Here is a 27,614-nt window from a genome sequence, read left to right as displayed (position 1 = left end):
GAAGATGCTGGGCTGACCACAGGAAAAGTCCAGTGGTAACAGAAGCATGGATGAGAGTTCCATATGCAGATGAATAGAAATAATATCATTTCAACTTTATAACCACCAACCAATGTGTTGAAGTGAATGAAGTTCTCAATCTGGCAAAAATCAACATAAAGCATGAGTTTGTAATAATAATTACTGCTGACTGCAATATCTAGTTTGGATATGGGTTTGCCTATCAGTACTGCTGTATTCTTAAACTTAACTTCTGGATGTCTCATTTATCTATTCTACAATTATAATTCATTTAACATTAACTACAACTTTCTAGATATACCTTTATTCAATAAATTACAGAAGACTGTTTCAACGATTCTACCAAAAATTTATGTTAAAATTTAAAATGTCATCACACTAGAGGAAACCATTCAGCCCATGGCATTATTATAGTAGCTCTTTGGCGAGAACGAGCCAATTAGTTCCACGCTCTCACTCCTTCCACATAGCGCTGTAAATTTTTCCTCTTTATCCATTTCCTCTTTGTTGAGTTCTCATTAAAGCTACTTTCATTGTCCTTTTAGACAGCACATTCCTGATTGAAAAAAATTCACCACTTAAAATGATTCACTTCATCTGTTTTTTTTTTGCCTATTACTTTAAACCCATTGAAACTAATTTAAAACTCGACCTGACAACCCAGAGCCTGTCCACCATCTACAAAACACTGGTCAGAAGTATAATGGAATAGACTCCACTTGCCCGGATAAGACCCATTCCAACAACACTCAAGAAACTTGACACCATCCAGCATAAATAACCCATTTGATTTGCACCACATTCACAAACATTCACTCCCTCCACCACCGATGCTCAGTAGCAGCAGTGTGTACTATCTACAAGATGCACTGTAGAAATTCACCAAAGATCCTTAACAGCATCTTCCAAACTCATGACCATGTCCTACTGGAAGCAACAGATAAATGGGGAAAATCACCACTTGTAAGTTCCCTTCCAAGTCACTCACCATCCTGACTTGGAAATACATCATATTACTTCAGTGTCACTGAGTCAAAATCCTGGATGCCCCTTTCTAAGGGCACTGTGGATCTAACTACAGCACATGAATTCCAGCAGTCAAGTAGGTAGCTCAACACCACTTCCTCAAGGGCAACTAGGGACGGGCAAGAAATGCTGGCCTAGCCAGGAACACCCACATCCTTTGAATGAATACAATAAAACATGTAGGCTACACCAGGTTAGGCCAATAGATTTCCTTTCTCTAATAACATTAGAGAAATAGGCATAGTTTTATGAAAATTGAAGAAAGTTTCTAGTCAACATTACTGGAGTTGGCGTCAATTGCAGATCTTAATAATTAAATTAAAATTTCATGACCTGCCATAGTGGGGTTTGAACCATCTCCCCAAAGCAGTAACCTCTGGATTACTAGTTTAGTAATATTATCATTAGGCCACCATCATACAAACATACGAGATTTTGAGGGGTAGATGTTGAGAAGCTGTTTCCACTCGTGGGAGAATGTTGAACTTGAGAACACAGTTACAGAATGAGGGGCCACCCTTTTAAAACTGAGATGCAAAGGAATTTTATGCCGTAAATGTCTAGAATTCCCTATCACAGAGTGTTGTGGAAGATAGATCACAAAGTATTTAAAGAGGAGGTACAGGGAATTTTGAAATATCAGGGAGATGACAGCTACGCTGAGTTGGCGCAAAAGAAGAATCAAGGCCTAGGGCAGTCAAACTTGCCCTTGTTGAATGGGGGGGGGTCAGGCTGGAGGGACTGAATGGCCTAATCCCACTCCTATTCCTTATGTTCTTACCTGTTGTATGATGATGTCTGAATTCTGCAGGGTTTTGGTGAGACTACATTTGGACTACTGTACACAGTTTTCGTCCCCACATTTAAGGAAGGGCATACCTGCACTGGAGATAGTACAGTGACGATTCATTAAATCTGTCCCTGGGATGAGGGGCTTATCCAGTGATGAGAGGCAGAATAAAGTGGGTTTTTAGTGTCTGGAGTTGGTAGAAGAATAAAGAGATGATCACATTGAGGTATATAAGATACGAAGGAAACTTGATAGATCACAGGCTGAAAGATTGTATCTGCTGGTTGGGGAACCTAAAACATGGGGGTCACAATTCAGTTAAGTGACCAATCATTTAAGACTGAGATAAAAAGAAATTACTTCACTCAAATGGTTCTGAATCTTTGGCATTCTCATGGATACTCACAGCTGAAAATACTTAAGGATGTGACAAGATGATATTTGGTCACTTTGGAAATCAAGGGATATGAAGTACACAACTGGAGATGCAGCGCTAAATCAACCATGAATATACTGAATGGTGGAGCTACACATTATAATCTTGTTCCTAGTTCTTGTGAAATCTGATTTCTTGCAGTACACCGCTATCGTTGGCTTGACCATGACATTATCAGTCTCTGAGACTGCAGGGTTGGGGGAAGTGTAATTAATGTCAAACCTTTCTCCTCATTTCTTCTTCGTCATCAGTCTTGACACATGCTGCATCTGTCAAGAGTGGAGTCATCAGTGGTGAGTGCTGTTTACCATCTGGGCTCAGGCGAGGAGACAGCGAGAGATTCTGAATACCAGGAGTACTTTGTGAATTCAGTGAGAGTTCTGACACATGTGGACTGCCCACTAGGGAACCTGGAACAAGCAAGGAATGTTAGGCTTATATTTTCAATATCCAGTACATATAGAACATCACAATTGACTGGAAATACGTATATATATATATATATATATATAAAAAATATAATGTTTCTGTCTATATATATGTAAATATATAAAATATCAAGAAACACATAGGTATATTCAAAAACCAGAAATAAGAAAAACGCACTTTTACAGATTAAAGACTTCACTTTAGAATTTTTTTCTCATGACCACCGGACATCTTAACACACTTTACTACGAATTAAATATTTCTTGAAATACATTCACTGTTTTAATGTAGGAAACACTGTCACTAGTTTGCACTCAGCCAAGTCCCACAACATGTTAGTGAGAATGTTTTCAGATCTGGCCAGGCCACTAGGGAGAAGGTTCCATGAGATCCCTTTATGTTACTCCAGGCGGCATATGCAACCTAGTTTTGTGTCTCAACTGAAAGATGCTGCAGCTGACAGCACTCCCCCAGTACAGCACCTTGTGCTCAAGCTTAAACCTAGGACTTTGTGACTCAGAGGCTAGCATGCTACCTACTGAGCCACACCTGACTCACAAGATATAGTAATCCCACACTACTAATCTCCCATACAGAAAGCAACTAAAACTAGATACTGAATTTATAAATTCCTACAAATTAATCCTTTTCAATCACTACTAAGTTGAAGAAGAAAGAGAGTTGGAGTAGAAAAGTACGTTCACATTTTTAAGAGATAGTAAGAACTGCCGACGCTGGAGTCAGAGATAACACAGTGTGGAGCTGGAGGAACACAGCAAGCCAGACAGCATGAGAGGAGCAGGAAAGCTGACGTTTCGGGTTGGGACCCTTCTTCAGAAGATTTTTAAGGTGCGATTGGAATATGCAATTATTTAGATGTTCATCAGTATTGACACAGATTTCAAACTGTCAGAAGGAGATTAAGTACTCATTTGGTATGATTCAGGGGGTGGGAAGTGTGCAAGGGGTGGTTTAGGTTTCTTTGGGAAAAGATCAGTGAAGATGTGACGAGCTGAATGATTTCTCGCTGTGCTGCGATAACCGAACACTTCAACTTAAAAATCCCTTCTTGCAGGTTTAACAGATCCTTAGCTGTTCTGAGGGAATTTGGGGTTTCAAGGCATGTTCAGTTACTTTTCACTCACAACGATATCTATGTTGTACATTGTCCTCTCTGTAATAATTTCTTGCATTGCAAACAAAAAAAAAGGCCCGGAAGAAGCAAAACTGTGTTGTGGATACATGAATGCTGTAAACAAGTCATTCCTTAATTTTAACAGGCACATGGAAACTGTCACTAAAACATTCTTCAGCAATAAATCATGAGGATGAGTAGTAATACTTTAAGATTAGCAGATGCACATCAGATTCCTGAAGACACCATCTGTGATGTGGAAGGACAAATATTCCCATGGCAACATGACAGGGGACCCAAGGATTGGAGGCAGCAAATTCGATGGGGAATATTGTCTAGATCTTCAGCATCGCAGCCAGTTTCAGGAGCACATCAATTCCAATTCTGGTTACTCTGTGCTTTACAATCCAGATCGAACAGTTCAACTGTACAAGTGTGCACATGCGTGCACGTGTGTGTGTGTTGGGTATACGCGTTTGTGAGCATTTGTAAGCCTGTAAGTGTATAACGATGCGGTTTCCTCCTACAAATAATCAATGACTGATTATCCATGCAATGTTTGAAAACAAGAAGATCTTTAAAGCTTCCCCACCCCCAGCAACTGGATATAATGGCACTTGCACTGATCTGCATTAAGATTAGTGCAAGGCTTCTATCCCAGATAGAATGATTCTAGATAGAAATATTCCTACTAGAATGATGGATGGGGAATAAAAATTGTTGTACCACCTCTTTCGCTTTTTAAAAAGGGTCACCAAAAATAGTACAATACCTGGGCACAAGGCATTCCAAATTATGAACATGATGTACTATGAAAAAGTGGGGAGTGTCCAGAAGCCTTAGGTTCAAGTCCCATTTGAGGACTTGTTGACCAAGGTGGGTCTGTTCATAACATGATTAAATATGTGCAGTATCAAGGTGTGTAAATCCTTCCAACAAATACCAATGGAAGTAGCACGGGTAAGAGAGATTCCTAGTCCATGTGTGGGAAGGAATATGATAGAAATAGATTGTAGCTCTCCCCTTAGTACTACCATGATGTGGAGGTGCTGGTAATGGACTGGGGTGGACAAGGTCAGAAATCACATGAAACCAGGTTATAGTCCAACAGGTTTATTTGTCATCACAAGCTTTCTGAACACTGCCTCTTCATCAGGTGAAGATCTGACGAAGGGGCAGTGCTCCAAAAGCTTGTGACTTCAAATAAACCTGTCGGACTATACCCTGGTGTGGTGCGACTTCAGTATTACCATGCACAGCTCTGGACTACAACATACATGTAAAAGTGCATGTTGCCACAGCAACTCAGACTCCCTGGAGGGCAAACTGGCCTCAGTTGGGTGGACAGTCATTGTGGATGCAATAGGTGCCAACAGTATGGGTTCAATTCCTGAACCAATGTTCATCAATATCCCTGAACACATCGAACTGATGTGTTTGTAACACACAGAAATGTAAATTTCCATGGGAAACAACAACAGTTCCCATTTAAATTCAAGACTATATTCTATCTTGTGCAACTTTGCCTTAGTACAGATTACCTGATTGGAAAGTACAATTGGGGTGGAACAGTTAAAAGTGGCAGTGCTGCTTATAAAGAAAGACTTACACTTATGTAGCACCTTTCATAATCACTGCTGTAAACACATTTTGCAACCAACAAAGTACTTTAGCAGTCCCGGTTGTAATGTAGGATATGCAACAACCCAAATTAGCACACAGCAAGTTCCCACATACAGCAATTTGGTAGCGACCAGATTGTCTGCTTCAGTGATGTTCTTTGAGGTTTAAATAGACAGACTGTGGAGAAATTGTCTACAATTTTTTCAAAAGTAATGTAATGGAATCTTTTAGGTTCATCTGAAAGGACAAATGGGACCTCTAATGTCTTATCCAAATGGCAAGATGTACAGAAGGAATGCCAAGCAGCCCCAAACTGATGTAAAACCTACATACTAAGACAATCCTCTCTTTAACTGGTGGATCACTATCCTGAAGTAAACCATGTTCTGAAGTGAAGGTGGGCTTCACTTCACCAAGATCAAATCTATTGATTTTAGTGTATGTTTGTATACATTCTCATCAAAAAGAATGGAACACCTCATGTGAAACAGCTAAAAAAAACTCATTATGTGAGTGACACATTCTACCAACAGGGTGTTGCCATCAGTTCAAAAAGATGCTCTGACTCTCACACAATTGAGCAATATCATGTATGAAATTATGATGATGTGATGCCTGATATGTAGCCATACATCCCAAAGACTGTCTGATCAAATCAAAAATGATGATTGTTTATATTAGAAAGAGCACAAACTGTACTCAACCTGAGAGTGCTTGCAAAGCCAGAACAAGATATCTGCTGTTCGATGTGATTTCATGATTAGACAGCAGTTAATGAGCAGTTTTGAGTGTGAATAGCCACGATAAAAACCAATTCAGATAATCAGTCAAGCCTGTAACATTGTTCTTTTGCTAAAAGTAACGTACATTCATACAGTGGAATCTGACCTCGCCAAACAAAAAGAAATATGTTCAAACCTTGGGGCTTTGTTGAATTACCTGGGAGCTCAGGGACCCTATAGTTACCCTTTGCTTACTCCATGGCAAACACTTGGCCAATCAGAGTCAACCTGCCAACCACTCAGCACCCTTTTGTCCTCTAGTATATATTGTTGTGATTTTTTGAAACTTGGCATTCCTGCGTTTGTCCTGATGAGAGCAAGATGAAAAGCTTCAACATGCCTCTCTTTTCCAGCAATATTCAAATAGGGAAATGGTGTCTTAATGAAAAAGGGAAGTACAGAAGGTATCTTCTTCATAGAGAATTAGGGAAGAAGAATTTGGGAGTGGTATTGGGGGAAGAGGAAAATGACTGGTAACATGGGATTCTGAAACAGCATACAGTCAAATGAGAAAATCATGCATAATAAAGCTGAGCAACTGAATGTAATTTGGTCATAACTCAGAGACATAATCATAATATCATAAATATATTGCACATCTACAAGGCTCATTAGGTGAGATTTGGAGTAATTTCTAGCTATATTTCTATATTTCTGGCTTGAACAATATTTTGAACTCCTTATGTCTGTTTCCTTAATGAGAAACTCAGAAATGCAATTATTATTATTATTATTTGAAAGTTAATAAGTAAATATTAACAAGCATTTATAGATAACTACACAGACAGTGGGACGTATGTAAATGCAGAAAGTAATCTGAATAAAACTAGTCAGTCAGAAGCCTAAGTTACTATGAAAAGCATGACATCATAAGAACGAAAAGTGAAAGATTTACATTTATTTGGCATCTTTCACAGTTATGGGACAAGGAAGTATTTTTGAAGTCTGCAATTCTGCTTCATCAACACAATTTAACTTATATATGTGGCCTGTTATTAATTGCCTGTTGGTTAATGGGGCCCTCAGTGCAAAAAGCTTGAATCTCCCTGATTTAAATTATAGCTGTTCTTTTATATGTTACTAACTTAACTTTATTTTTGAACACAAATAAACTTGTGCTCTTTGCTGCAAAAATGAATTTTGCAAGCCACACTAAAATCAACAACACTGACCCAAATCGATGAATAAAGCTTATATTGATGACTTCCCAATCTGGTAATGGAAATAAAATTTCAATAGCATATGAATATTTTGTTAGATCTATTGGATTGTGCCACATTTGATGGGTCAACAATGATGTATTTTTGTAATAAGTAGTCATGTGATCATTTTCATGTGAAACTTCAAAAGTCTATTAAATTGTTGATAAATTTATTTACTAAATAAAAATTACTTAACGATTGCAAAAGTTCTGTGGCCCACCTAAGACGATTCTGCAGCACACTGGTGTGCTGTCGCACATGGCTGGGAACAATGGTTCCAGACCAAGAAGTTGTTGATGTTTTCAAAGTTGGTCAGAGTTTCTCAAAGTTGTTACACTTTGACCAGAGCCGGTGTGAACAGTTACAACTAGTAACTGCTGAAGATGAGCAACTGCAGGAGTTGCAGTGGGTCATTATCCAGGGATGGCCTGACAGTATCAAAGTAGTACCGGTTAAGTCATCTGCTCTAATGAGAGAGCAGCGCTATGGTCTGGTAAGGCTGTGGCAACTTGAGTACATGAGAAAGTTCAGTCATTCTGGCAACACAGACATGAATTTAGAAATTCACAACAAGTCACTTCCAATGGGAGGCAAGTCCAAACACCAAAAGCATTAGGTCAAGATGTCATGTCCATGTTACATCAGAGACACATGATACTGAGTGTACAAGACAGTTAGCATGTGAATCTGTGGACTGGCCAGGAATGAATTCAACAATTTGTGAATGCACATGTGGTATGCCAAATGTATCAACCCCAGCAGCGCAGGGAGGCTGTACATTCACACAATGTTGCATCCACTCCTTGGTAAATCTGCTCCTACATATAAAGAAACCATTTCCTTTCCTGCGCAAAACTGATTTGCTTGAACCCATGATTACCCATAATACTTGATGCTAAAGTTCTTTTGGGTAAGAATATTAGAATTTGCAATTACTCAAAACTTTTTTTTTTATCTTTAATGGGAATGTGTGGGATACTGGCAATGTCAGTATCTGTTAGATTTCGTTGAGCTACAATTGTATTAAAATTTAATAACATTTAGATTAATATTAATTAAATTAAATTAAATTTAATTTAAAACCTACAGATCGTCTTATCTGCCCTCTGAAATTATATTAAATTAAATTAAATTTAATAATTAATGATTTAATTTAATTTAATTTAATATAATTTCAGAGAGCAGATAAGAGGATCTGTAGGTTTGGGGTCACACGTAGGCCAGTCCAGGTAAAAATGGGCTTTGTCGGCAATCAGTTCATGTGAGGCAATTCAGTTTAGGAAGGTAAAAAAAGATGAAATGTATGTTAAAAGCTAAACTTTAAGATATACAAAACTTTAAAAAATAGAAAGGCACATTGGCAAAGAAGTAAAAATTAAAGCAAATGCCAAGCCGAGACAAATTATTCATTCAGCTCCTGCTAAAATATCGTGTCTTTACTTTAGGAAGAGTACTGAGGTCATGGAGAAGAGAGAGAATTATTTGTTGTTAAAACTAGGAAGGTTAAATTAGAGGAACAGGCGAGGTTACAAAGAAATATGACACAGATCTTCCAACAAATTTGATTAAATAACTCACAGCAAACTCTTGCACCAGGTAGTGAATCGATAACAAGAGGCCATACATTCAAAGCTATGGTAATGGACAAGCAAAAGGTTTCCTTCACTCCCATCTCAAACAGGCATTAGACCACTTGAATTTGCAATTGATGAGCCTAATGCCTGTGTCCAACCCTGCTACAATTTTGTAATAAGGCAGCCCAGTGCCAGCTTGAGTGCCCTTGTGGAAAACTAACGCTAAACATCACTTGTGTCAACAAGGGCAAGTACCTAGCCCAGTTGCTGCCACTCCCAGTCCCAGTCCCAAGACTTCTGACCTCACTCCTCCTCCACCCTGCACTCTTGACACAGCATCTCCTCTGACAGCATTCTCAAATTCCCCCCATCAGTACTCGAAGGCTCAACTGTGCCTCCTCCTCACCCCACCAACCAACCCGATCCCTTAGCTGCAAATGGGAGCAGGAACCCATGCAGGCTCCCACCACAGCACCAATTTCCTTCCAGTCATCTCTAAGGGTTGTCAGAACTCTCCACTTGAGTGTGGGCTGTTAACATTATGGACAAGGCGTTCAAATACATGAGTATTTGAGCTTAGAGGCTACAATGTCTTACCTTAACAAGTGGCAGATAAAGAATAGAAAAGAAACCAGATAAATGATTGAAGAAGAAATGTTTGAGGGATGGAGTCTGGGCAGACAAATGGGACTAACACTTGACCAGAGTCGGCATATCTGGTGGTATGTTACACTTCACTCAGGAAGCATGAGTTGCCTTGGCAACATGCATGTCATAGTCATGAGCTGTGGAGAGAAATGGCCATTTTCCCTTGTGGGTGAGTCGAGGCATATGGGCACTGTTATAAAATTATGATAAAGACTGAATAATCAATTTTTAAATGACATTGGTTGAAGGGTAAATATTGGCCCAGGACACTTGAGGGAACTCTCCTGCTTTTCTATGAACTAGTGACACAGGCCTTTGTCATCTGAGAGGCTGTATGGAGCCCTTAGTTTAACATTTGAAAGATGGCACATCCAACAATGTAGCACTCCCTCAGTACTGCCCTAGAGTGTTAACCTCTCTATCTTTGTGCTCAAGCCCTGGAATGGAACTTAAATCAACAATCTTCTGTTTCAGAGGAGAGCAGGTTCCAGCTAACCAAAAGAAAATCAAAAAAAAGGTGACTTGATCAAAGAGGCAAGTCTGAAGAAGAACCTTAGAGAGGAAGAGGAAGAGAGAGGTGGTGAGTGGAAAGGCCAAGAGAGAGAATACCAGAGCTGAGAGCTGAAGTCTCTGAAGACATGATCACCAATCATGGACCAATGATAATCAAGGATATGCAAGTGGCCAGAATTGGAGGAGGACAGGAATCCTGGAAGGTCGTAAGGTCAGAAGAGATTACAGAGAGAAGGAGAAGCAGGACGTGAGTTTAAAAAAAACAAGGGTGAGAATTCTAAATTTGAAGGTTGTTCAAATGAAAGTCAATGTAGGTCAGACAGCTGAAGGGTATGGTGGCAAGAGTGCTGTGTGAATAGGATGTGATGCCCATTAAGATACAGAGTTTTGGATGTATTCATGTTCAGAGAGTGGGAGATGGGACATTTGAGAAAATTGGAACAGTCAAAATTTGAGGTAACAAAGGAATGGGTGAGAATGTGAGGAGCTGAGGTTGAAGCATGAAATAATGCAGCACAGTAGGAAGCCATTCGGCCCGTTGTGCTTTTGGAAGAGCTATTTAATTAGTCCCACTCCCCTGCTCTTGGCTAAAAAGCCCCACAAATTTTTCCTTATCAAATATTTATCCAATTGCCTTTCAAAAGTTACAACTGTGTCTACTTCCGCCAGTCTTTTGGGCAATGCATTTTAGATCACAACAAAATTTCATAAGAAGAATTTTTCCTTATCCCCTCTAATGATAGTCAATTATCTTAAATCTGTGTCTTTGAATTACCAACCATCCTGTGACTGAAAATAGTTTCTCCTTATTTAGCCTTCACCGTACCCAAGAGGGTTAAGTTACTGAGATCAAGGTTTGGAATAGACTATGGACGCCAACCTGCAGATATATATCTATTTCTGTATTTCTTAATCCCATTTATCCATGGAAGGGAACCCAAATCCAATTATGAACAGTGGTTTCCAAACACCTAACAATGTCAAAATGAATAGTGGATTTATAGAAGCCAGTGTTACAATAAAACACTTTGGAAATGTTACAAATAATTAAGTAATTGTTCCAAAAGTGTATTTTTCTTTCATTTTATAGGTAGTATGGGAACAATGAAAGCATAACATTACCACAATTTGGCTCAGTTAGTAACATTCCTGCCTGCAGTCAGAAGGCTAGGGTTTAAGTGCCTCTTCACAGTCCAGTCCAATGTTCTTGGTGTGAATTTCTGGAGGTGGGGTCTTTTAGATGAGACCTTAAAACAAGGCACTTGTTTCCTCTCGGTTGGCATCAAAGATCCCACAGCATTATTTCCAAGAACAGCAGGGCAGTCTTCTCTGAAGTCATGGTTTGTAATCCATCAACCACCAAAAAATAAACAAACTGATCATGGTGTTCACAGGAACTGTTGTGTTTCCTATATTACAACAACTACACTTCAAAATGTACTTCAATGCAGACAAAACAACTTTTGTAATGTCCTGAGGTTGAGGACGACACTATATAAGGGGGAGGCAATGGCCTAGTGGTATTATTGCTGGACTATTAATCTGGGGACCCAGGTTCGAATCCTACCATGGCAAATGGTGGAATTTGAATTCAATAAATATCTGGAATTAAGAGTCTAATGATGACCATGAATCCATTGTCAATTGTTGGGAAAAAAGCCATCTGGTTCACTAATGTCCTTTATCCTTACATGGTCTGGCCTACATGTGACCCCAGACCCACAGCAATGTGGTTGACTCTGGGCAATTAGGGATGGGCAATAGATGCTGCCTGGTCAGTGCCACCCCCATATGAATAAAGGAAAAAAAAACAAGCTTGCCTGCCTTTTTCCTGAGATAGAAGGTTTTGATCTACAGTTCTTAGAATGTGACAAGCTTTTCTTTTTAAATCACATGAAGACAATGGATCCTTCCAAAGGATTGTTGCACATAGTGTGACCATCTTTCAGTATCTTGCCTGTTTGTAATGCATGAGACTTAATAGCAATCGCATTGGTGGGACTGAGCTTGTCCTCAGCCATTGCCCAGAAACATAAGACTGTCATTAGCATGCCTGGGAAAGCAATCATGAACAGGCAATCCCTACAACAACTTGTATTTATACAACAGCCTTAATGTAGCAAAACATCCTGTTACGCTTCACAGGAATGATATTAAACAAAAATGTGACTGTGAGTGATTTAAGAAGAGATTAGGACAAGTTAACAAGCATATTCCAAGAGATAGCTTTTGAGTAGAGACAAAAAGGAGGAGAGAGTGGCCAAGTGAGGTACAAAGAACAAGAGGCTTCGGGAACCCATTTGTAAAACCCTGTGTGGAAATGAACCATGTTTAAGTTGAGGTATTGATTTACTTGTGGCCTTACGGCCTATCAGAGGCTCACTAGTCTAATCAGGAAGATGTTTTGTTGGAGTGAGGCCTTTGTAGGAGTACTTCTTTAACAGATAAGATACCTTGGGTAAAGTAAAAAAAAATTTAAGTCACCTGTGCAGCTTTCTCAGTAATAGGAAGTGGTCCACAAACCTATAATTGTACCATTCTCATTTTTAAGATGACATGAGCCATTCTGCAATAATGTAGAAATAAGCCGAATTCATCAATTAAAGGCAGGAAGAATACCATCGTTGCAGCATGAACTTATAAACATTGTAATTCTACAAACAGTACAGGTGATAAGACCATTCTTTTCCTCCCTATTTCCCTTCTTTGGTACTAACTTTGGTAGTCAGGCAAATTGACGGTTTGCTTCATACTGACTGGGTTCATACTAAAGAGAGACGGGAGCTTGTAAGGTTCATTGGCAAATTAATGCTAACGAAACATTCCTGTCAACACTATTTTAATAGAAATATTTTTCCATAGTGGTTAGAGGCTCCACTGAAACAAAAAGCGTAGGAATACAATATGCAACGAATTATATAGTACAAGCACAGCAAAGAAAGACTTGGGTAGGGCCGGGAGGGTGGGGGGTTCTGGGTGCAATGCTCTTTGGAGGGTCGGTGTGGACTCGATGGGCCGACTGGCCTGCTTCCACATTGAAGGGATTCTATGAAAGAGGCCTTTCAGCCAGTATATCTGTGTCCGATTAAAATGGCGACCAGACTTCAAAAAGTACTTGGTTATAAAATGCTTTGAGGTGTCCATTGTTGTGAAAAGTGCGACAGAAGTGACTTTTTTTAGTTTAACGTAACTTCACTGCATTTCCATTCTTACCCCAGTGTCTTGTTCACATTTTTCCCCAATGGCTTTAGTCATGTGTTGTTACTTTTCGTGATTTGCGTACGAGGAATTAAGAATGAGTGAGGCAAATGTTAATCAGCCAATTCAAGATTATTGAACCAGAATAATCTACACAAACAGTATTGTACTGAATCCACATCTAGATTAAATATGACAATTTCTAAAATGCAAACTTTCAGATAGACACTTAAAAAAAAACTAGAAATCTCACTATGATAAATGAGTAGATGGGAGGGAAAATTTTGATGATTTTCCAAAAACTGACACTTTTGTAATGTGATTATATAAAATATGAAAATATGACAGGGTAATCCTACGTCAAGGATTGCGTTTTATTAATCATAAAACAAGAGCTATGGCAATTACACATTTGGGAATGGACAGGCTACATCGTGAAATTTGAACATTGCAAGTAACAGTTTGCAAACTTATTTCTCTGTAGTATAGCTTCTCAAACTGAAAGTGGTGACTCCCACCCAGTGGGAATGAGAGAATTTTGTGAGGGTAAAGAAGGATATGCTGTTTTCTCTCGTTGGTATGCTGGTACCTAGGGGTCACAATTTCAGGATTGTCAGCAAGACAGCCAGGAGTGAGATGAGGACAGACTTCTTTACTCAGAGAGTCGTTAGGATTTAGAATGCGATGCCTGGGAGAGTGGCGGACTCGGATTCCATAGGAGGTTTCAAAAGACAGCTGGATATATATCTGAAAGGGACAAAGCTGGAGGGTTTACGGAGACAGAGCTGGAGGGTGGGACCAGCTGGGTAGCTCTTTCAGGAGCCAGTACAGACACAATGGGTTGAATGGCCTCCTTCTGTACTGCAAAACTCTATGAGAATTAGAGTGAGGGGCTCCAAGCCAGCAATGCCTGCTGTGGAGTTTGGGCTGGCAGCTGTGAGGTTCCTTTTGGTTGTCAAGCTCCCCACCCCCCCTCCAGTTAATGGGTGAATGGGATCAGGTAGCATGGGTTGGCATGGATGGGAACTACGTCGAGTTGAAGGGGGTGACACTGGAGAAGGCTGGATCGATGTTATGCATTTTACTCATATTTTAATTTTTGAACAGTGCTGGAGCCCAACACAGGCTGGGTGCACCAAGCCGGTCTCAGCAGCTCCGAACTGAAAACAGGGAGCACGGGCTGCTATTTTTAAAGGTCAGGTTTGTGAAGCTGGGAAATCTCCCATCTCTGTGCATCTGACAAGGGAACAAACATCAGGGCCATTAGCTCTGACTAAACGAGACTGTTCCCAACTTTCACCCTACTTGACTCTAGAGTTGACCTTCTCATCTCACTATACTCTGCCTTAGTAACATCATCTGGTTCCACCCATCTCTGGTCATCTGAAACCCTCCTCCATGCTACATCTAGACTCATCTCATGCTCTGATGGCACACCTTCCAGATTCCATCCTATATATGAAAGGAGCAGAAGTAAGGTCTTTTGACCCTTCAAACCTGCTCTGTCATTTGTATTTCAAATATTACTTTCCTATCGACCCCCAACAACCTTGGATTCTCCTGTCCTGTCGGCATTTCATTATCTCTGTCTTAAAATATTCAATGACACTGACACCACCCTACCCCCCTCCATCACCACCTTCTGAGGCACCAAAGTTGCACATCCCTCAAAGAAAATAAAATTTTCATTTCTTAAAAGGATGATCAGTAATTTTAAAATGTGCCCACTAGTACTGGACAGACCAACAATAGTAAACATGCACAAAAACGGAAGTTCTGGAAAAGCTCAGCAGGTTTGGCAGCATCTGTGAAGAAAAAATCAGAGTTAATGCTTCGGGTCCGGTGACTCTTCCTCAGAAGGGTCCAGATTTACAACTTCCGCAGTTCTTTCAGCTGTTCATCGTAAACATGCTTTGCATATCCACCCTTTTAAGACCATTCCAGATCTTAATATACCCTCAATCAAGACTGCCCTTACTCTTCTAAACTCCAATGAAAACAAACCTGTCCGACTCATCTTCATAAGACAACTTGCTCACTCCAGATACTCCAAGCGAGTAAACCTCCTCTGAACTGCCAACATATTTACATCTTTCTGTAAATAAGGAATCATCACAAATCCAAATCTCAGCTGCGCATACCCTAACTTGCTGTAAATGCCATGTACCTATCACCCGTGTTCACTGACTACATTGGTTCCCAGTCCAGCAAGAACTTGATTTTGTTTTCTCTCAACAGAGCTTTCCAATCCACCTGTGGCAATCCCTATCTCCAGTTTCCTCCAGGCATCAACCCTGAGATCTCTGCACTTCTCCAATTCTAACTTCTTACGCACCCCTGATTTTAATTATGATACTATTGGTGGCTGTGCCTTCAGACGCCAAGGCCTTGCTGTCTGAATTGCTTCCCTAAATCTTTCTACCTCTCTTTTGGTCTTTAAGGGTTTCCTTAAACCCTACATCTTTGACTAAACTTTTTGATAACCTGGTAAAATTACAGCTCAATGTCCTACTTTGTTTTCGAATGGTCTTATGAAGCATCTTGGAACTTTTCATTATTTGAAAGGCACTATAAAAGTTTTATAAAATGAATGGTGTCCTTATGAGGTACATGATCATAATGTGTCTACATTACTGAATTGAATGCTGGATCATTTAGTCTCAAGCAAAGTTTATAGTCTTTTTCAAGTTACATTCTTTCCGTTTTTATCAAACAGTACTTCCTTCTATACTGGAAAAGAAACTAGAAAAAAGCTAATAACTACTGAGTTTTCTAGATTAAAAACATAATCTCCAATTTTAAAAACAGGCAATGATCACTTTATTTGACCAAAAGATATTATTATTAAGATGAAATCCTCATTAATGAGACCGTCAGATAAAACAAATTTGTGAGGATTCCAGGCAGAAGTGCCTGCTCAACAGAATTAGAAGTTAGCAGTGTGAGACTGAAAATGCAAATGAGTTCATTCACTGAATGTAATTAACACCAATTTATATTCAAGCAACTATTCAAAACTCAGAGCTCTTGTCCCATTTTCAAAATCAGAGCCAATAAAACTAGGTTAGGTCTAAAACCGCATAAATGCATCTATTGCTGCCCAATTAATGTCATTGCTGTAGGACCATTTCAGAGAATCATAATACTATGGCCCACAGCTCAGAATAGCCCGCAATAATGATTATCTTTTGTGGTTATAAGCATTATATTTACAGTCAATCTAGCTAATGTTAATTTGATGAATAACTTCGCTGCTTTCTCAGAACCTTGCCAGAAGTAACCAATGCAGACTTGGCATTTTTGCAAGGCACAATTCACAATGCAATTTATATTGCTTAATTCCCTCATTTCGGATGTTATTATTTCCAGCAAAATATTTAATAATGTTCAAACTCTACTATAATGCTATCGTTGCAAGATAGAGTGCCAAAAGCAATGCCACCACAAGAAAAATTGGGTTATTACAATGTACTATAAAGTGGATAAATTAATAAATCTGGGATGAAAAGGGTTAAATTACAAGAAGTGGTTGCACAGATTAGGTTTCTATTCTCTAGTTGGGAGATTAAAGGGGTGATGGAATTCAGATGTTTCAAACAGATTAAAGGATTGACAAGGTAGATAGAAAGAAATTACTTCCTTCAATGGGGAGAGGCCAGAACAAACAGTCATAACCTTAAGATTAAAGTTAGGACCATTCAGGAAGCATTTCTTCACACAAAGGGGAGTGGATATCTCGAACTCTCTACACCCAAAAAGCTGTTGAGACTGGCATCAATTGAAAACTGTAAGGGCATTAAGGGTTGAATGATGCACATTAGGCTGCAAAGATTGAATGCCCCCGCCTATCTGTTTGTTTACAATGGAGAAGGTTGCAAATAGAAGCATTTTCAAAGGCTGCTGTTCCTATTTTGCATCAAGAGCAACAAATTCAGGGGCCGTCCCAGATCCAAACTGTGCAAAAAACATTCCTGTACATATGAAGATTAAAGTCTCTGTAGGCGGCCAACATTTCAGCATATTGTAGTTGAAATCCTGAAAATATCATTGGTGGGGGTGCAGGGGTATGAAGACTTATCATGGATATTAGGTAAGCCAGGGTTAGAAGACATGTGTTAATTGGACTGAGGCACATGGAAACAATTTGAAAACAACAATTTTAAAATAATACACTCTATTCATAATAAGGTATTTGATTTTAACGTGATCATTTATGGTTAAACAGTAAAATATGTGACGATTTGTGAGCTGGCCAAGTGGAGTCTGGGTGAAGCAGAATATTTTCTCACAGGAGCTGGGAGAGAGGTGAGCACTTCAGCACCACTACAGGTCAGATGGGGCAATTACATAGAGTATCCTATTGATGTCATAGATACCCTACAATGCGGAAGCAGGCCATCCAGCCCATTGAGTCCACACTGTCCCTCTGAAGAGCATCATACCCAGACCCACATCCCACCCCATAACCCTGCATTTCCCATGGCTAATTCACCCAGCCTGCACATCCCTGGGCACTATGGGCAATTTAGCACGACAATGGTTAGAGGATTTGCATTGAAAATTGACAAAATGTGCAAAGAACTAAGACTTCCAAAACTATTACTAATCAAGCCGCTGCAAGTGCTGTGCATGATAAGTCAAGTCTATGACAGTCATAGTGTCATACAGGTCTACAGCATGGAAACAGGCCCTTCGGCCCAACTTGCCCATGCCACTCAGTTTTCACACTTTAAACTAATCCCATTTGCCTGCATTTGGTCCATATCCCTCCACACCTATCCCAACCATGTACCTGTCTAAATGTTTCTTAAATGATGAAATTGTACTCACTTCCACTACTACCTCTGCCAGCCCATTCCAGACAATCACCGCCCTCTGTGTGAAAAAAGTTGTCCCTCCGGACCCTTTTGTATCTCTCCCCTCTCACCTTAAACCCGTGTCCTCTAGTTTTAGACTACCCTACCATGGGGTAAAGCTGTTGGCTATCTACCTTATCTACGCCTCTCATGATTTTATGGACCTCTATAAGGTCATCCCTCAGTCTCCTACGCTCCAGGGAAAAAGTCCCAGCCTATCCAACCTCTCTTTATAACTCAAACCTTCAAGCCCCAGTAGCATCCTAGCAAATCTTTTCTGTACTCCTTAATATATCCTTTCCATAGCAGGGTGACCAGAACTGCATGCAGTACTCCAAATATAGCCTCACCAACATTTTGTACAGCTGCAACAAGACATCCCAACTCCTATAGTCAATCCTCTGACCATTGAAAGCAAGCATGCTGAAAGCCTTCTTCATCACCCTGTCTACCTGTGACTGCATGTTCAAGGAGCCTATGAACATAGATCTCTTTGTTCTATGACACATTCCAGGGCCCTACCATTGACTGTATCAGTCCTGGCCTGGTTTGACCCACCAAAATGTAACACTTTGCATTTATCTAAATTAAATTCCATCTGCAATTCCTTAGCCCGCTGAGCCAGTTGATCAAGATCTTGCAGCATTTCAAAATAACTTTCTTTACCGTCCACTATACCATCAGTCTTGGTGTCATCCACAAACTTACTAACCATACCTTTTAAATTCCCATCCAAGTCTTCCACTTCAATAGACCACCTTGTTCTCATGCTAATATTTCTGCCCCGGGCTTGCTGCAACACTCCAATGAAGCAAAATGTAAGCTCAAGGAACAGCAACTCATTTTCAGCTTAAACAATTTACTGCCTCAAGGTCTCAACAGTGAATTCAATAACTTCAGAAACTGATTGTATTGTCTGTTCTCCATTTTTCTTCTCGTCGCTCCCCACCTTGTCTTTTTTACATTGTTCTTCAGAGAGAGGACACAATCTCTCCCTTTCTCACCTTTATTTACACCCATTTCATGTCTTTTCTCTTTTACTGTTAACAATCCCATTGTCTTTTGCTCTGGGCCTCTACACCATCTTCTGCTTTGCTCACTCTCCACCTCTGTCTTAAGCATATAAAAGAAATTTCCAACCCTTTTCCGTTCTGAAGAAGAGTCATACTAGATTCAAAACGTTAACTCAGACTCTCTCTCCACTGATGCTGCCAGCCCTGGTCAGTTTCTCTAGCACCGTGTTTTTTTTCAAATTTCCAGCATCCGTAGTATTTTGATTTTAGACACTCTTCAACTGAAATGAGGCAGGCATGGTTTAGAGAGTCAGGGATAATTGTGCCGTGATGGACATAGGTAGTTCAGTTCCAGTTTTAAGATCAAGCATTGGGCAAGACTTCAACACGGTCAAAACTTATCCATTTGCAGATTTAAAATTAGGCCTATTATAACTTTTCTTAACGTATTTTTCTTTACCGCCTATGAAGAACTGATCCTTACTTGGGAAACATCAGAAGCTTTTTTCAAGTCATACTTTCAGTTTTCATTTGCTGGCCATCTGCAAAGCCATTGGAAGAGCCTTGGTGAACTAACAATATATTAAGAAATCACATTGTTGCCAATAGAACCAGATTGGTCCACAATTGTGACAACACAGTGATTCATCAAGCAGCTTCAGCTTGTTAGCTTGTGTTTCTAAGGTTTATACATCATTAAGCTTACACTTGGAGACACAGCCATTACATCAATAACCAGTGAAAGAGGTTGCCAGTGGATGCAGATTTGACAAATTCCTTTAAGTGAGATCTGATCACTAGTATAAAGGTAGGCACTGCAGTGGGTACTAGGGATATAGTGATCTCCTTCCAGTGACTAGTTGTAATTGCCCAGGTGGGGTTCGAAAGGAATATCTTAGAGGTTTCTTCTCCCCTGCCAAGTAAGCTGATTTGGCCCTTCTCCTCATACATCACATTGCTTTTATGTGAAGTAAGAAGACTGGGAAACTGATACTCAAGGGGTCACAATGGTATGGGACTAACCTGGACTACTGCAGCGTCCCTGATTTTAAATTGCTCCACCCCCTGGTGGTCATTCCTAATGGTGCCTGGGCCCAAACTCTGGAATTCTCTTCCCTAAATCTCTCAGCTTCACTTTCCTCCTTTAAGGCACTCTTTAAGACCTGCTTCTTTGACCAGGCTTATACTCATCAGATTCAACATCTCCTGGTGTGACTCAGTATTGTATTTTGTTTAATAATGTTCCTGTGAAGCAGCTTAGAGCATTTTATTTCTTTGAGGTGCGGCATAAATAGAAATTGTTGGACTGGATGGACCAGAGAGTCTTTTTGTCCTGTCTGTTAGTAATAGACTTAGTGAGCTTGCATCAGAGCACTTATCTGCCATCTTTCTTGCTCGTATGTGATGTCAACAAAGGAAATGATGAAAATTTTCTTTGGCAACTATTATCCATCATGTTGAAATGACAATCCTTTGGTCCATATTTTTAATGTTGTAAAATGTCAATCAGCAATATCAGAAAATGATGAGCAGTGAAGATATTTAGTCAGGAAGAATTAATGCACAAATCTTCACTGACAAGCAAGTTAAGCAGTTGGCAAAAAAAAAGTCAACAATTTTATACAGCAACAAGCAGTTCAGAAAGTATTTAAAACTTGATAATATAATGCTGCTTATGCAAGAAAACAAACAATAAAAGATTTCATGCATACATTCAGAACATTATTATTCAAAGTTAATAAGCAAACTGGACCCAACATGCTTAACATTCACCACGCTAAGGGCTACTGCAATAAAGTGCAAACACAGGGTCACAATCATTACATGCTTTAGTGATCAAAATCGCCAAATAGACAGACGGTGCATTAAACAGACAGTATCTACCCTATTAACCTGCCCAGTTATTATTTCAAAACTCAGAGCTGCTCTGCCAAATCTTTTCCATGGTAGCTAATTGTTGGAACGTACTGGGAAAGTGAGAGAAACTATGTTCCCCGACTACATTCCATGTAACTGTTGCTGAAAGAGAAAATTTAAAGATCGGGTTTGAAAATCCACTGTAACCCAAAGTTTGCCAACTCTAGTCAGGCAAATTCTGGGAGGTTACTCACATGACTTCAAACCTCTAATCATCCCAACTAGTTAAAATCCCTTACCCCCACCAAACATCAATTTTTAAACTATTAAATGGATGCATTGAAATTTGCTTTCTAAACTCCCCTTCTGATTTGTCTGCTATGTTTCTTCCCTCTCATTGCAGTGCCCAGGAGATTGTCAATTTCTGAAGGCTCCAGGGCAATCTCATAAAACTGGCAACCTTATCTTGGTCTTCAATCCATATCTGGCATAAATAGCAAGGGGCAAAAACTGATTAATATCAGTTTTATCAATAACTTATTAACATGTTCTGAGGAAGGGTCACCAGACCTGAAACGTTAACTCTGTTTTCTTCTCCACAGATGCCGCCAGACCTGCTGAACTTTTCCATCAACTTTGTTTTTGTTTCTGATTAATATCTGGCTTACCAAGAATTCGAGCCCAATGGGGAGAAGACTAAGAAATTCAGATGGAGGTAAGATTACAGAGCAACTTAATGGCACAGACAGAAGGCATGGGGCCATCAAGTCCAGGCTTGTTCCCAGTAAAGCTCTGCTCTGTTTGTTAATCTCAAGAGGTGGAGATAAAGTGGGAGGGGTTGGACTCCCTATACTTACTAGGGAGATTTATACAACATACCAACCAAACGTCACAATATGAAACTGGAAGACAGGCCCAGCGGAGCAGAGAGAAAGGGGGCAGAGAGGTGGTATGGTGGGCAAAACCTGGGTTTGAGCTCCAAACCTCATGTTGTGCATTGGAAAGGAGATTATAACAAGATTGGTTAGATTTATCCTCTCTGTCCTCAGTGGCCTTGAATTTAAGCCAAGCAATGACTGGAAAATGACCTTGTAAAGAGAAGAGCGATTGCTTTTGAATTGAGAAGTAAGGTGGAGATGACTCTGGGTTTGATCCCAACAAAAGATTCAATCCAGAAATTATTTTCATGCATTCTCTATGACTCTATACTGCCTTCATAAACTAAATAAGTACTTTGAGAGGGGGCCTGAGAATAAAAGTAGGAAGTTGTTGCTACAGTTCTACAGGGCCTTAATATGATTGCATCTGGAGTACAGAGTACAGTTTTGGAATCCTTACTTAAGGAAGGCTAAAGTAGCATTAAAAGCAGTTCAGAGAACGTTTGCTCAACTGATTCCTGAGATGAAGGGGTTATCTTATGAGGAAAGGGTGAGCAGGCTGGGCCTGAGCTTACTGGAGTTTAGAAGAATGAGAAATGATCTTATAGAGACCTATAAGATCCTGAGGAGTCTTAACAGGGTAGATGCTGAAAGGATGTTTCCCCTTACAGTGGAATCTAGAACTGGAGGTAGAGTTTAAAAATGAAAGTCTCTCACTTACAATTGAGATATTGCAACTTTTCTTCCTCCCAGAGGGTCATTAGTCACGGAATTTTCTTCCCCACAGCAGAAGTGTGTTACTAATCAAGGCGGAGTTAGACAAATGTTTGATTGAAAAGGGAATCAAGGGTTATTGAGAATAGGCCTGCATAGAGGAAAGTGGAGTTAAGGCAACACTCACATCAGCTATCATCTTATTGATTTGACTCAAGTGGCTGAATGGCCTATTTGTGTGTTCACAATACTGAACTATATGGGAGACGTATCCATCTTTTAAACGGATTTCAAATTACACGCACAATATAGGTCAACAAAAGTAATACTGTCTCTTTAAAGCAGGTTTCTCACCAGGTGAAGCAGTGATCCTGTTAATAAAAGAAGAGTTAAATCTAACAGTCCCCTTTGTTTCTCTAGTTCAACCATTACCAAAGTGTTGGTAAAGGCATTATGGACTGAATGAGCTCCTTTAGTGCTGGGTCATTCAGTTCACAACCCCTGCTTGCAGGTTATCAGTAAATCCCTAGTTTCTGAAGCCACCTTCATCTTAACAGGATCACTTGCCTTAAAGCACGCATTTGTGTATACAAACAGTTTTGCATTATGGAAACAGAACATTTGGAGAGCGTTACAAACAGAGCAGGAACAGCCCAACATGCATTGAAAGCAAGGACAGAGCAAGAGGAGCTGTTTCAAAGATACATGCTGACAGAACCACAGTATTTACAGTACACAGGAAACACACTTTTTTAATATTATATCCCCATTTATGACAAATGACAAGAATGAGAATGAAAACACTAACTTTCACTAGTCGAGAGAGAGAGAGGTTTGTTAAGACTTGATGGCTGCCCAGAATCAGTAAAACAGACTCTTAATTTAGAAGCAGAGCTGATTTGACAGTCCATCTCCCAGCTTTATGTGAACCAAAGGGAACAAAATCTCTCAGGCAGCATAACAATTATCTGTGTAACCAGCACACTTAGTGCCAAATCAACCAAGAACATCTACCACCCTCTACTTAGCTTTGATCATGAAAATAGCTCCAGTTTACAAAAGGCTGGGAATATCATCCAGGAAGCACTGACAGATATGGTTTGCAAGGAGTGATGACTCTCTTTAGACAATCTGACAAAGGGGCCTGAGAGAAACTCTCAAAAGAATCTCATAACAGCTGGATTTTGAGGTCCTAATATGGCAAAACTGTTGGCGTTTTGCTGCTTTTATTCCACTGAAGGTCGCAACAATTTCAGGAGGCCACACAAGCACAATAAAACACAGAAATCCAGGAATACACTGTCAGTGATTCTACATTTCTCCATAGGGTGTGGTGTTGAGGACAACCACCCATTCCTCCCTGCCAGACTTCAATCAATGAAAAGAATCACTGAACTGGTAAAAGCACTCAAAGAAAGAGGTATCTCTATGTTTTGACTGGTATACTGTGATGAATGATGTGTAAATTACATATCCATTAATAACAGTTATTTCAAAGCTTGCATTTTGAACAAGTGATACATAGGTTTTGGTCTATGTTTATGAGGGAGTTTAATAATTGGCTTGTCAATCTCTTTGAAGCAGCGGTTTTAAAATCAGTGTTTATCAGATAACAGGTGACAGAAACTGTCCTGGAGGAATATTATAAGTTTGTTTGTATTGTCAGAGTTTCACGACTGGAGACGGCAAACATTGAAAGTTATTAGCTTGCTTTTTTTTGGCTTAGGAGAAGCTCCATAGATTGGGGAGCTTTTGTTTTCTATTCACGGAAGACCTGGCTGGAGTCAGATATAAGAGCAATTTCTAGCAGTAAAAGGAGTTAGTTCAGAACAATTAGGAAATAGGTCACATCACTAAGGGATTTAGTTTGAAAATTCCAGACCAGAAGTGTTTGGTTAGAACCCTAAAAGAGTTATTTAAAGCTAAGAGAGTTTAAGCTCAGTTGTATGAATGGTCAACCAAAAGGCTATTAAAGGCTTATGACAACAATTTGAAAGAAACAGTTAATTCAAACCTATAAATGCAATACAGAAGGGAATTCACATTCTGTAGTATGAGAACTGCAAAGTAATTATTTTGGGATAGATGGGTTTTATTTTGCTGTGTTTTGAAATCTTTCAAATTGTATTGTATGCAAATAACTTGGTTTGCTCTATTTTATCTTACTTTCTTTTGTGGAAACTTCTGTTTTATTGTTAAAACCGAATCTGCAGCATATGTTTCAGTGGAAGACCATCACATTTTAGAGTCATAGTCATAGAGTCATAAAGCATAGAAACAGACCCTTCAGTATAAACAGTCCACGCCGACAATGTTCCCAAACTAAACAAATCCAACCTGCCTGCGCTTAGCCCATACCCCTCCAAACCTTTTCCCCTGATGAACTTATCCAAATGTCTTTTAAACATTGTAACTGTACCCACATCCACCACTTTCTCTGGCAGTTCATTCCACACATGAACTACACTGTATAAAAAAATTGCCTCTCGTCCTTTTTACATCTTTCTCTTCTCACCTTAAAAAGTCCCCTAACTTTGAACTCTCCCATCCTAGGGAAAAGACTCTTGTCATTCACCTTATCTATGCCCCTCATGATTTTATAAACCTCAATAAGGTCACCCCTCAACCTCCTATGCCCAGTGAAAATCCCCAATCATAGCATCAGCTAGGATCCTATCAACACTAAATTTATAATTACTGTTGATCAGTCCCTTTGTCCCTGCAAAACTAATATGTCATTTATGGTATGTCAGATTTATCTATTATTACTAAAAAATCTACAAATCCTTGGTTTTTTTTTTGAAAACAAAAGTTAGTTGATATTTCAGCTTCTACCTTAATCCCATGCATATGTACAAAGTATTTATTTTGCTCTCTAATTTTTTTTATTAGAAGTGGAGAATAATCAATGCATTTCACTTCCTGGTTTGCTGTCTGAGTGAATACGTCAATGTAACTGGCTGTTTAGCTTACTTCATGACATTCCTGCTGCCACATGTATGGAGAACCCATTGATTTGGTGACATTAGGAAAAGGGATGTCCAAGCCACTAAAGATCAATCGATCTTTATTAGCGCATTTCCTTGTGACCAGTGTTGTTACTCCACGGTTGACTTTAAAATCTGGGCCATCGACTTTCTACAGTTGGTCTGCTGCACTAGGAGCTTAGGTGAAGCTGTGAAATCTCTATTCTTTATTCCAAAAAAGTTTCATTATTATAGACTATACTTTCAGTATTATTTCCACTTAGCACCAGTGTGTAGAGGTCAGCTCCAAATCACTCAGAAGCCCTTGTGAAATAATAGAAGTATCAGAGAGATCAGTTTCAATATTAATTTAGAAACATCTCTTTGTGGTGGCTAATTGTTACAAGGAATTTAACTGCACTTTTCCATGAATGTTTGCATTGGAATGACAACAGAGTTGCAAACTGATCTCAAATGGTGCAGGAAACATAAAAATTGGTTTCTGCTGTTTTAGATCATGAACTTTCAGAGGCATTTTGTTAAATGTTTTACTAAACACTAAAACTGTTGGGAAGCTCTGAGGGCATTAAGATTGCAGTTCTCTGAGGGTAATTATGTAAAAATAAAACAATAGATTTCTGTAGCATATTATCTATATAAAGTGAGGTGACCATTCCCCTCCTCAAATCTGTTCTGCCATGGATCATGGTTAATCTGTATCATAGCTCTCCATCTATCCCATATAGTTCCAAATCCCTTAATACCATTACATAGCCCTGCAATCTCTCATGAAATTTTTAACTCACCTTTTAGCCTCAGCAAATTGTTGGATGGACAGAGTTTCTATTATCCATCATGTGAAGAAGTGCTTCCTGACAACACTCTGGTTCTAACTTTAGGGTTATGTCCCCTTGTTCTGATTATCACATAACAGTAATGTGTACTTATATAGCACCTTTAATAATGTAAAGCAGCTCAAGATGCTTCACAAAAATGTTACCAAACAAAAAAATTTGACACTGTCAAAAACTTGGTCAGAGAGATAGATTTTAAGGGACAGCAAGAGATAGCAAATTGGAATGGTTCAGGAAGGGAATACCAGAGCTTAGAAATGATGTAGTTAAAGGCATGGCCGTCATTAGAGCGGTGGAAAATTTGGCGATGCACGTAAGGTCAGAATTGGAGGAGCTTAGAGATCTTGGAGGATTGTATGGCTGGAGGAGGTTGCAGAGAAACTTTGGCACAACGGTATAAATATTATTCCTGACCATCTAAGGTAATAAAACACACTGCTCCAGTGCACCAGTTTAACACAGATCCAACTGCTGTAAAAATGTTGTCACTTTGCAAATGTCACCAAAGGGGTTTCAAATAAACTGATTGGCCTTAATCTAGTCTCAGAGCATAGACTCACTTTTATCCTTCTGATGGAACAATTTGTGTTGGTAAAGTGGTGGAAAGATTATTTATAGCAAAAATTCATACAAACATCTTGATGGGTTGTAGTGAATAGATTACATAGTATCTACAGAAACAGATTGTTTGGTCCAACTGGTGCATGCTACACGAGTGTATTTATATAGCTTGCCCTTGTGATGCAGTCTGCCCGTTAAATGCAGCTAAATTGTGTTAAGATATGGATAAGCAAGTGTGAATTGAATGGAGGAACAGGTCTGAAGGGCCGAATAGACTCCTGTCCCCATCATGCAGTATGCAAACATTTCACCTTATTATGCAGCATAAGCTAAACTGTGAGAGAGACTAGTTGGACCAATATTGTTCTTCCCAATACCTATCTTTCATTCAACATCAAGTTTGTCTTTCATGATCCAATTCCTGTCTGTGGGATCTTACTATGCACAAATCCACTGTTTCCTACTTTAACACAATGATTACATGTCAAAAATACTTCATTGGCTGTAAAGCACTTTAGGATGGCCTGTGGTCATGAAG

The 27,614-nt window shown here is 39.5% G+C and overlaps 1 protein-coding gene across 1 annotated transcript in view; it reads right to left on the bottom strand.

Annotated features, from left to right (window-relative positions):
- The window catches only part of LOC109914997 (FERM, RhoGEF (ARHGEF) and pleckstrin domain protein 1 (chondrocyte-derived)), an 89,324-nt gene that overhangs the window by 42,143 nt on the left and 19,567 nt on the right, over window positions 1–27,614 (bottom strand). The window contains exon 10 of the mRNA XM_048598408.1: window positions 2,496–2,683. Within this exon, the coding sequence (XP_048454365.1) occupies window positions 2,496–2,683 (188 nt within the window). The remainder of the gene's footprint in view (window positions 1–2,495; window positions 2,684–27,614) is intronic.

The sequence above is a fragment of the Rhincodon typus genome, chromosome 6, assembly GCF_021869965.1.
Source record: "Rhincodon typus isolate 14 chromosome 6, sRhiTyp1.1, whole genome shotgun sequence".
Classification (NCBI taxonomy): domain Eukaryota; kingdom Metazoa; phylum Chordata; class Chondrichthyes; order Orectolobiformes; family Rhincodontidae; genus Rhincodon; species Rhincodon typus.
Note: the sequence above shows the minus strand (reverse complement) of the source record. Positions and strands in the feature narration are given on the sequence as shown.